The sequence below is a fragment of the Sorghum bicolor genome, chromosome 5, assembly GCF_000003195.3.
Source record: "Sorghum bicolor cultivar BTx623 chromosome 5, Sorghum_bicolor_NCBIv3, whole genome shotgun sequence".
NCBI classification, from domain to species: domain Eukaryota; kingdom Viridiplantae; phylum Streptophyta; class Magnoliopsida; order Poales; family Poaceae; genus Sorghum; species Sorghum bicolor.
In genome coordinates this window covers 17,708,838-17,721,175 of record NC_012874.2, presented here as the reverse complement: position 1 = coordinate 17,721,175, position 12,338 = coordinate 17,708,838, and the positions used below count along the sequence as shown (strand labels likewise).

Below are 12,338 nucleotides of genomic sequence, written 5' to 3'. Positions count from 1 at the left end.
AGCAGCAAGCTACAACCTCAACACGGATGAGAAACATACAATGTGTGAGTGGTTGAAGAGTTTGAAAGTCCCATCTGGATTTTGCTCTAGCATACAAAGTATTGTGTCAATAAAGACCTTGCACTCACTAACTACAATTCACATGATTGTCATATCATGCTGACTACTTTCCTCCGTAATGCAATAAGGCACTATAAATCCAATGTTCTTAAAGATGGTAGTCACATGATTATGCTACTTTTTCAATAAGATCACACAAAAGGTAATTGACCACGATGAGTTGGAATCCCTTCAGGAATTCGCAGTGGAGACAGTGTCACAGTTTGAGATGTGTTTTCGCTCATCATTCTTCGATATCATGGTGCACCTTGTGGTGCACTTGGTTCCACAAATTTAGGCATTGGGTTCCATGTTCCTGCATGAAATGTGGACGTACGAGCATTTCATGTCAATACTAAATGACTATGTATCAACTCATGCTCGTCTTGTGGCATCCATGATAGAGGAGTACTGTACCGAAGAGGCGATTGAGTTCGGAGGACCATTCTGCAACAGTGTCCTAAAAGACCAGGTTGCAATAGGTTTGCCTCTGTCAATACATGAGGGTAGGCTGCATGGAAGTGGGAGGATTAGACAGAAATCATTCATCCCACCAAATTACAGTACAGTCCTTGAGGCACATCACAACATCTTACAATAGCTCTCGATAATGCAGCATTTGATCAAGCAACACATGAATGAGCTTCGAGAATATAATCCTAGGCAACAGATGATTGGGTAATGAAGGAACACAAGAAATAGTATTACACATGGCTAAGGGAGTAGAACATTCCATATGGGGAAACAATTGAGAAACAAACCATCACGACTTTGGCATCTGGACCATCATGCCAAGTCACAACATGGCAAACCTATGACATAAATGGATTCACATTTCATACCAAGTCCAAGGACAAAAAGAGCATGACACAAAATAGTGGTGTTCGATGCGAGGCCATAGACGATGAAACTGGTGATATTATTACATACTTTGGCTTCATCGAGGACATATGGGAACTAGACTATGGTACATTTTAGATGCCCATGTTTCAATGTCAATGGGTTGAAGATAAACATGTCACAATGGATAATTATGGGGTCAGAGTTCTTGATCTAAGTAAGGTGAGATATAAAGATGACCCATGGATCCTTGCAAACCATGCTGCACAGGTTTTCTATGCTGAACAGATCCTTTCTAAGAATGAGAAGAAAAGTACCTATAATCTGAAGCATGTAGTTTTTCTAGGAATGCAATAAGCAATAGGAGTTGATGGTGTATCGGACCTAGAGGATTTTAACCAGTTCAACGACATATCCCTCTTTGTGGACCATCATGTGAAGATAAGAAATATTGAATGAAGCATTCCACAGAGTTCTTGGCCATAGGTGCACCCTGATGGACAAGGAAGAATAGTAGCGGCCTAGATTGTATCTGTGATTCATCATGTAATCCATTAATATTATAATATGTACCCTAAACCCTTAAATGTTGTCATCATTATATTTATGCTCCTTAGATTATATTTGTCATCATGTACGAGTGATAACATAAATCCTAGCTAAACAATATAATAAAAAATATATAAACCCGATATAAACAAAACCCTAGCTAATAACCCTAAAAATAGTAACAGTATATAAACCCTATATAAACAATATATAAAAGAATATAAAAATATTATATAAACAATATATAATAGCAATATACAAGCCCTATATAAATGTTGATGGTCGATAATGTCAACTTTTATTAGAACTTTAGACACAAGGGAACACCTAAAAGCACACTAGTCTAGGGTTGTATCTGACCACAAGTTTTGCATATTTTGTATTTGCCAAGGTTAATTTCAGAAAAGCTGAAAAGAGGGATTCTAGTGCATAATTACCACAAAACTTATCTGAGACGGAAAACATCGTCATCAGGTTCAGGAAGGGTCTAGAAGACACACGAAGGAACAAGACCTGCAGAGGAGAGAAGGTGGAGCCAGCCGGCCCCACCCTAGCGCCGACCGGCGCCCCCCTTGGGTATCTGGCTGCTGCCTTCTGGAGTCTTCCTCCTACGCTTCCTTGGAAGCCAAGCAAAGTATCACTACGTTGATGTTAAGTTGGTTTGATCTGACGGTGCACGCAAGATGAAGACACAGATCGATGACGTGGCGGTTCCTTGCCCCCTACTCCACCTCGGCCTATATAATGACGCCCAAGGCTCCCCCTAGAGGCATTCGACACCCCGGTGCTTCATATTCTCTACATAATTAGGGTTAGGGTCCCTCTAGTTGATCTAGTTCTAGTTCATCTAGTTCTAGTTCAGCTAGATGTAGCAATTAGGAGAGACTAGTTCTTCTACATCTAGTCTAGTTTAGAGATTAGAGAGATTGAGTAGACGAGTAGAGATTCTAGAGGAGTTCCTGCTTGTCGACGCTTCTTCGTGGCTGTATTCATCTGGGTTCAGTTCCCTGGCCCGGAGCTGCGTTCTGAGGTACTTTTGTACTTACCATTCCAATTTAAGTAAACAACTTGTTCTTATTCGTTCTTTAGTTCACATCTCATATTGAGTGCTTTGATCTTGGTCATTACTTGGTTGAAGTAGTATTTCGTAGTGTAGGCGTGGTGCCTAGGCTAGGTTTACTTGTGAATGTCCCCTGATTAGCCGGACTGTGGTAGCTCGCGCAAGTGACTTTATAGCTGCGTTGAATCCTCTATAGTCCACATCTCGTTGATAGGACTGATAGGCTTATGGGTGCTTAGTAGGAGAATACTCTGTTTCTTCTCCTATTCGGGTTACTTGCCCAATAAGACGATATTATTCAAAGTTAGCAGAGTTAGAACGAGAATGCATTAGCTTTTTCCTTTTTCTTGATATGATATAGCATAATTGCAGGGTTAAAGTCTATACACTTTATCATCATCACAACTGTTCCCTATGGATACGATATTTAAAATCTCTAGATAAAATGTGACACTGGTATGATATATGTGCGCTTGCGGATAATCCTACTTAAAATCTATTTAATGAAGTGAAGTTAATTTGTACCAACAATAAACAATATAATTATGTTACAAATAAAGAATATAGAAATAATTACATAATGTAGAAACAATATAATTATATTATAATATCAATATACAAATAATATATAACTAAAAACAAAATAAAAAGGTGTTACAAAAAATATAGAAAATAAAAAACATTACAGAAATGATCAATGGAGGCCTGCTGGGCCGGCCCAATTGTGGCCAGGTTTCTACATGCGGTGGTCAATGACTACCGCGTGTATAAATCAATTTCTACACGCGGTTGGCATTGACCACCGCCTATAGAAATTGATTTATACAGGCAGTTGGCATTGAGAACTGCCTGTGTAAATCATTTGTACAGGTAGTTCCTAAGACCACCGTTTGTAGAAATGTCACCGATACAATGGTCGTGCCCAGACCCCCAAAAAATCCTAACACCAAAGGCGCCGGTTTGTTCAAACCCACACCAACAGGCTGTCGAAATCTCCCTTCCCGTCGAGGTAAGTTCACCAGCATTGAGGTGGCAGCTGCGCACGGGGGCTGGTGCGGGAGCGCGCGGTGTTGGGGAGGCAGGGGAGGGCACGTGCGGCCGTGGCTCACCGGCGGCGGCGCGGCTACAGGCGGTCGGGCACGGGGGAGTGTCGGGGCATGGTGAGGGGCAGGCTGCGGCTACGGTTGCGCACAAAGGGAGCGCCGGGAGCGAGGGCGGTGGCGGGGCCACCTTGCATTTCTTGGAGAGGGGAAAGGGGGAGAGGTAGGCCGCCTGGGCAGCTAGGCCAGCCCACCCGCAGCCGGAGAAGGGAGAGAGGGAGAGGTGCCCCGACTAGGTAGCTAGGCCAGCCCACCCACGGTCGGAGAGGGGAGAGGGGGAGAGGTGGGCTGGCCAGCAGGCCCAGTCGGCTTGTGACCCCAATTACAATCCAGAAGGGGATGAGGTGAATTACTCATCTAAAATTAAATATTTTTAACTTTTATGCCCTTCGGTCTATGCAGAAGAATGATTTATATGTTTAATTTTGACATGAATAGGAGGTGCTATCTTAGTTGAAAGAATTGAGAGAGATCCTAGCCCAGGTAGAATTCACACATGAAGGTGCACCCAAGCCGACGATGAAAATGAGGTGAAAGAGGATTGAATCAGTTTCCAAGAGTAATGTTTAGAGTTATAGATGTGAGTGCGACAGGGCAGCCCCTAGCTCCTCCAGAGGCCTTACTTAAATGGCGTTACACACTCAGATTCTTAGTTAGGGACCATCTTGACATCACAGTCAGGAAGTGGGCAAAAGTGGACTAAAATGAAATCACAAGAATGTGAGACAAGCTGCTTATGAGGTTTGTTTTACCTTAGTTTCAGAAAACCTCGTAAAGGAGTATAAATTAAAGCAGTGGGTGATCATGTTCAGGAATTACAAGTCCGAGTTGAATTCGAAGTGGGCAAAGAAAGGGTTGGACCCAACAAAGAGGTATAGAATCTCAGCTGGTCAGTGGGCAGTGTTTGTAGAGCAGAGGAGTACTAAGGAGTTTAAAGTTTTGAGCGAAGCCAACTCTAAGCTCGCAAAAAGGAACAAGTACCACCACCACAAAGGCATAGGTGGTTACCAGCGCAAGCTTCCCCAATGGGAGCAAGAGGATAAAGCACAGAGGGCTAAGGGTTTGCCTATGCTCCCTAACCAACTTGGTTGCATGGGCTCATGGTGGGTTCGTGCTCGGGTACTAGCAAAGAAAGCCAAGTTCAGATTGTCATTTGCTAACCCAATGGTCAAAGAGCCTATGAAGAATGTTTTCATGGTGGCAGCTAAGCATAGAGAGGGATGTCCTTACTGTTTCTCTAGGTAACCCAGAGCATCCTGGTGGTGTACGAGGCATCTCATCCAAAGAAGGATGGAAAGAAGGATTCAGACCAGAGTGGGATGGAATGTATAGGAAACCCGATCGCTAGAAGGAAGAATTGTCTAATTATTTTAAGGAGGAGGCTGAGAGAGAAGTCGAAGAGGTGATGTCTAAAATCGTCTCCGATCCACCTCCTAAGCTGATGCAGCGATTGGCGACTGTGATGTCTAGCCAATTGAGTGGTCAGTCTTAGATGCAGCTAGTTGTCACCCCGACAACAACAAAACAAGCTCCGGTCGTCCCAAGCAGTGTTGCATCTATCGGAGACAAGGTCTGCTATCTAGTTGACAAGATCAATAGTCCTGTTCCTTGCTCCCTAGTCATAAGGTACGAGTTTAACAATAATTGTACAAGGAAAGTAGCCACAGGACTTGTGATCCTGGAGTGCCAGTTCCATGGTAGGGAGATTCCTGAGGACTACTGCAGGGTGGAAGTGCTAAGAGTTGTCCAAGGATACAAGGACAACATGCTAGACAGTTTCGGTCCTCACGGTATTGAGAAACTAGGACAAGCAATCAAGAATTTCATTTTTGGCTTCGACGGGACATCCTATTGTCTAAGCTACCACAACCATCACCCTGAGAAGTGTCGCAGACTCAGGAGTTGTCCCATCCCATATCTTTTACTAGTCCACCACCCTCTCCAATCTTGCAACCACCATCCTCACAAATCATGCCTCAACCACCATCCCCGCCACCATCACCTAAACCACAACCTTCGCCACCATCACCTAAACCCACTCCACCACTATTGGGAGAGGTCGAGGTTGCTTCAGTGGTGAAGTTTCATCAAGCTCGCTCGCCCGTCGCGGCAAGGGGCCTAAGCGTCTTGGCAAACAAGGAAGAAAGAGCTCGAAATCCTAGAACAGACAGCACTTCAATAAATCAGTTCCAACTAACTCCGAGAGGAGCATTACAATCTCTTTATATAGGGCACGGATTCGAACCAGGATCTGTTATAGAAATACCCCATGACGGTGGTGGAATATTCTAGCATATTCTGCCACTGCAGTCTATAGTCAACCCACAAGGTCACCTGAGTAAATTCTACCCCAAGCAACTTACAGGTCGACATGTCAGGACTTTGGACCTAACCTAGCTTGATCCTACGCCTAACCTTCGCCGGAGCTTAGGAATCCTTCGCCATCCGGCTGTCGAAGGGTCAGCTCCCATCACCAAGAGGTTCTCTGCTTTGCCCTGGTCTATGACTCTGTAACCTTCGCCGAACAACGTCCGAAGGATAGGCGATCACTTTCAGTCCTCTATGTCGGGTTGGTCTCCGAACACTTGCCTCACAAAGTCAAACTGTATTAGCGTTAACTTTTCCTCAACCTTCGCCCCATATTGTACGAAGGTTAGGGGCACGAAGGTTCAGTCATCGTGATCGGGTCGTATTCTTATACTTTTAACACAGCTGGAGGGAAGGCGTGGTTGAGTCCCCAACAACCACCATCACCTAAACCCCAAGCTTTGCTGCCATCAGCACTACCATAATCCTCTACACCACCACAACCCAAAATGACAATAAGACACCACCACCACCACCCAAAGATGACGAGAAGACACCACCACCACCAAAAAAATCAAAATTTTCGGTGGCCAAAATGGTTTTCATGTACGAGCCAAAGAAGAATACTGCTGGTATGACCCTATTTTTGGTAGGAATTGCAATGAGCCGCATGTCAAAAATTGTTGACTTGGCAGAGCACGAGAAGGAGGTGAAAAGGTCTGAAACACCTATTGTAAATATCAGGACACCAATGAAAGATGATTACAAATTCGTCCCTACTAAATATGAGCCCGGCAGGCCTTTACTCAGCTGGGACAAACTCAGAAAGGTCCCAGTTGGTATAAAAATAATGCATGACTAGTATATGAGAGCAGCTTCTATTGGCATCGACACAATCAATGTGAATATACCACCAAAAGCATTCAACAATGACCATGCAATGGCAATCGTTGCCTTCGAGGACCTGCGGCTAATCATGAACCTCTAGAGACTAGACGTGCAGCTGGTAACCATGTTTGCATTGTAAGTTCCACTCGTACTAGCTTGTCTTATTATTCATGAGTTGCATCAATTTTTAACATCTAACATACAAGTGCGCCTTGCAGAATGAATTTTGAACAGCAAGAGATGCAGTACGGTTTGGATCCAGATAGAAATACTAGTAAAAGGGTTGCGTATCTGAGCCCGATGAAGATATGTGAGGAGCAGAAAATATTTCGAATCAGAGATGATCACGACTCCTTACAAGGTTTGGATCCAGCTAAGTGTGCAAAGGTCATAGCTGAAAAGCGAAAAAATTATGAATGTCTATACGACCTCTACATAGCCTTAGCACTGCTCAAGTTTCAAGACCAGGAATGCGTTATGGCCCTATACAACTTTGGGTACTTTTGTATGCAACGTCGTATTAGTAATTCCAATGGGCACTTGCATCATAAATTGGATTCTCTCAGGGACCACTGGATCTGTCTCCTCATTAATCCTAGGCTAGGATGTGTGCTAGTCCTAGACTCCGCAGAGTATGATCCTTCGAGTTATGCAAAATTTATTACACACTTTGAACAGTAAGCCGATTAAATATGTATACATACTTTAATAAGAGTTTCAGAATAACTTGAGGAATATATTCGATACCATAGGGCCTATACATATTATAAGATTAAAGGTGGAAGGTGCGAGTCATCAAAAGCGGGGCAGTCATTGAGATTATTTTATAAATGGCCGGTATGTACCAAAATTTACCAAGTTATCTTTGTTTTATACATACAATACGCATAAGACGTTGTTGTAACTAATAAATATCTACTTTTTCATTATACTGTGCCACAAGCAACCAGTCGAATCGGTCCACTGTGGATTTTACGTTTACGAGTTTATGAGAGAGACCGGAAGATATGTCACAAAGCCTTGTAAGGTAATGCTCTAATAGTCGCTTATATAGTTGTATCATTTGTAGTTGCTAAGCATGTATTATGAACTATAAATATATGATGTTTCTAACTTCCTCCGCAGCAACATGAGTTGGAAAAGGCAAACAACATGACTCAAGGTGTTCTATACAACGTAGTTGAGGACCTCTGCACTTTCCTCTTGAGAGAAGTCATTCCCACCATAGGAAAATATCACGATCGGACCAGCACCCTAGTAAAACCTGAGTACAGAGCGCTAAGAGATATTAGTATGCTAAAGCTAACTCGATCGGATTATTAGAGCAGAGGTTTCAGATGTGAAACCTCTAATATATGTAAACAGAGAAAACTTGATTTGTGATGTTTGTAATTAATGTAAATTTATGTAGAAAGTAGTGGTATATATAAAGGAATTGCATGTTGCATTGGTTGACATGATCGACTAGGCTTTAGGAATTTCAATATTATGTATATATATATATATATGTTGTATGCATATATTAATATATATATATATATATATATTAAAAATAGGGCCTGGTGGGAAATTTGGAAATTGGCGGGAAATTTGAAAATCTTACCACAGATGGTTTGGTTATGTGAGCCGTCTACAGGCGGTATGTAGAAATGCATTTCTATACGCGGTTCTCAGATACCCAGCTGTGGAAAAATTTATTTCCACAGGCCATCAGCGCATGGGGTTCGCCAAACCGTCTGTAGAAATGGGTTGCGAACCAACTGTATAGTACCTCTGTGTACTAGTGGTTAGCACTTAAGCTTTTATACAACCATGTAGCTTGTTCGCTTGAGATTATCTGATAATTCTGCCAGCCATTCAATAGTGTTTCTCTCATAGCAAATCAGCGAATAGTATTTTCAGTCAAGCGAACAGGCTTGCCTTAGGGGTTCAATTTGCTCACAACCAGATTTTATAATTTTTTCTAGTGATGTAGGATTCTCCTAGTGTTTTAGCATTTAAAATTTAGTATAAACATTTCCAAGTAAATGCCTCATAGTGAGGATTTCCTCGTGTTTTGACTAGTGGCAGTGTTTTTTTACTAAATAAAAACACTAGGAGAACTTCGCCATTTTAGTAGTGGCTGCTCAATGAAATTACTAGCCCAAAAGGATATTTCATTTTCTGGAAGTGCAAGACAGTCCTCTCTAAAGTTTGTTTTTGATGTATATATTGTTATTACTCTGAGCATATCAAGTCAATTTACATCTCCTATAACCACCGTCAGACTCCCCACAGCACGCACCTTTGCTACAGTGCAATATGACATTTTTTTGAGGGTCCAACAGAATTTTCTTAATGGGTCATATATGCAAAAGTGAACATCCGTGGCTATATATACAATAGGACCTCTTAAAGCTATTTTACCCGGCAGCATGCGCGTGTGTTCACAGAAGAAGCTAGCTAGACATCTCTACTAGCGCAATACCACTGCAATATATAGCTAGCATGGACCATGGGTGGGACAAGGACGATACTCATTGTACCGGCAGACGACGAGCAACAATATTGGGATTAGGCGTCGCTGTTCCGGAGCATGTGTGGCTGCAGAAGTCGTTCCCGGATTACTATTTCGAGATTACAAATTGCAATCACATGATGAATCTAAAAGACACGTTTAAAAACATTTGTAAGTTCCCTCCATCCAAGCGCCTCTTGTATCTCGTCGTACTTTAATTATTATACTTATTTATTCTGAGTTTTCAAGTTCATATTTTCTTAGTTTAATTAAGTCCTTCAACTACGTACTAATCCAACATTAAATACCGGATGGCAAATTTTATTTCGGATGCAGTGAGAGGGAATCTTTCTGTTTATCGATAGTATTCCTTGTAGATCTACAGAGCTCAGCTTTTTTTCTCTCTTCTGTTTAAGAGGCAATCTTTATTTAAGAGGCAATGCTGAGCTCAGCTTTATCTACAGAGCTCAGCTTTTTTTTTTTCCCTCACTACCTTAAAGATGAAAGAATTTAAGAGGCAACCTTTATTTGATTTTGCATGACAAAAAATCGTAGTTTCATAGCACTTTTTCATTGAATCTGAGTGAAGCGCACATGTTCTTGCTAGTTGAAAATAATTTCCATGTGGGATTTCTAAAAGGACCCTGTCTCTAGAAATACGGGATTCTAGGTGTAGTTCTCTTTAAACTGCAACTCATAATCTATTTCTGTGTGTAGTTCTCTTTCTCAACTGCTCAAAGAAAAGATTAAAGCGGAGACACTAGAAGAAAACCTTGTTTATTAGCGCAACAGATGCAAGTTTGTCTATATACTACACAGGTTATCTATTTGATTGCATCTTTTTGCCAGTATTTATTTCATTTCTTTGTTGTTATACCATTGTACTTTGTTCAATACATTTGATTTACCTTTACAAACTATTTGAATCGAAGAATCTCTTTTTTTATATATGAGAATCAGAATTTTGTAGCGAAATTTGTGGGGGTCATGAGCTTAGAATTGGATCCCGTCGATTTGTCAGAACGTTCTGTCACTGAGCACTTCACGAGTACAGAACACTGATTGAGCTGCTATAAACATGTGAGTAGGTGAGAAGACTATGATTGAGAAGAGGCATGTGTACATGTCTGACGACTTGTTGAGGCGCAACCCATGCATCACTGCCTACAAGGCTCCCTCGCTTGACCTGCGTCAGGAGCTCGCCAACGCCACGGTACCCGAGCTCGGATCGGCGGCTGCACGGGCGGCGATTCAAGACTGGGGCCGGCAGGCATCCGACGTCACGCACCTTGTCTTCTGCACGACGGTGAGCGGCTGCATGCCCGGCGCCGACTTCGAGCTCGTCAAGCTCCTCGGCCTTCCGCTCTCCACGAAACGCTTCATGCTGTACCAGGCCGGGTGCCACGGCGGCGGCATCGCGCTCCGTCTCGCCAAGGACCTCGCCGAGAACAACCCCGGCGCCCGGGTGCTGGTGGTGTGCTCCGAGGTGATCACCATGGCGATGCGCGGCCCCTCGGAGACCCACATGGGGAACCTCGTCGGGCAGGCCATCTTCGGCGACGCCGCCGGCGCGGCCATCGTCGGAGCTGTTGCCGGTGACGACCTCATGGCCGGCGAAGAGCGTCCCTTGTTCGAGATGGTGTCGGCGTCCCAGGACATCATCCCGGGGACGGAGGAGGCGGTGGTCTCCAAGCTGTACGAGGAGGGGATAGTGTACACTCTCCACCGGGACGTGGCGCTGCACATCTCGAGCAACATAGAGCGGCTCGTCAAGGCGGCGCTGGACCGCGTCGGGGTGGCCAAGGACTGGAACGACGAGGTGTTCTGGGTCGTGCACCCGGGCGGCAGGGACATATTGGACAGAGTGCAGACCAAGCTTGGGCTGAGGACGGAGAAGCTGGAGGCGTCGAGGGAGGTCATGAGGCAGCATGGCAACACGCTCAGCTCCTGCGTCATTCTTGTCATGGAGGCGATGCGGCGGAGGTCGGCGGAGCGCGCATGGCGCACGCCAGGAGAAGGCCTCGAGTGGGGGCTTCTCTTCGGTTTCGGCCCTGGCCTCACCGTTGAGACCATCGTCCTCCGTGCTCTACCCTACGATTGTCAAGCTGCCGTGTAACATATCATGCGCAAAGACATATCCAGCTAGGCAGCTATTATTACCTTCTTTACTGAAATCAGCTTACTTTTTTATTTGCATTTCATGTTTCTTGGACACATATTAAACCTTGAAACTTGCATGGTTTGATGTTGTACACTCTTTACTTCGTAGGAGGTAATATCTCAAATAAATATAAGCCATTGATCTTTATAATTTTTTGAATCAATCAATTAATTAAAAAAGGAAAAATATTCACAAATCCCTCTAATCATAAAAGACATAGATGCGCATGCAGCCCCTTCCAGCCTTCCTTTGTTCTTGCTGCACATGCGGCTGCATCCTTTGTTCTGTGCGATTCTCATCACGTCCTTTTTTTTATTATTCTCATGGCAGAACTAAAATAACAACTATCACTTTCATGTCATGATGCGTATAACATATCATATTATAAGATTGAAAAACACAAATAACAACGGGGTATTAGAAATAAACTTTTAGCGGCGGGCTTCATCATGTATAAAGATTGATGATATTTGATATTACAATTAATTAATTAAAAACCGGTCATACATTCAGAAAAATGTTTATAGAGTTTCATATACGTGCATGTAAGTTTGGCATACACACACGTTATTTTGCATTCCTATGTAACAAGTGCATCAAAAAATAATATGTTTATTATAATTAAATTATGTTATATCTGAAGTTGCATAAAAAGATCCATGACACCTAATAGATCATCCATGCACCAATTAGATCTAAAAAAGATTTTATATCTAAAACTTTACTTATTTTTATCTATTACCTTTTAGAAAATAATAAATAGTTCTAGTCCTCCAATCTAATCAAATGAATAGCTCACGTTATTTAAGAGTGCCACGCCAAAGTTCTATGTGAAAA

General features: G+C 43.0%; 1 protein-coding gene across 2 annotated transcripts; it reads left to right on the top strand.

The window, feature by feature from the left end:
* LOC8060076 (chalcone synthase) lies at positions 9,259–11,651 on the top strand. 2 transcript variants are annotated; one of them, XM_021461168.1, is made up of 3 exons: positions 9,376–9,511; positions 10,058–10,159; positions 10,429–11,651. In XM_021461168.1, exon 3 carries the CDS (start codon positions 10,440–10,442, stop codon positions 11,454–11,456), a length of 1,017 nt encoding a protein of 338 aa, XP_021316843.1. In that variant the 5' UTR covers positions 9,376–9,511; positions 10,058–10,159; positions 10,429–10,439; the 3' UTR covers positions 11,457–11,651. The 2 variants fall into 2 exon arrangements, with proteins under 2 accessions (XP_002450661.1, XP_021316843.1); XM_002450616.2 differs by lacking the exon at positions 10,058–10,159 and having other exon boundaries at positions 9,259–9,511.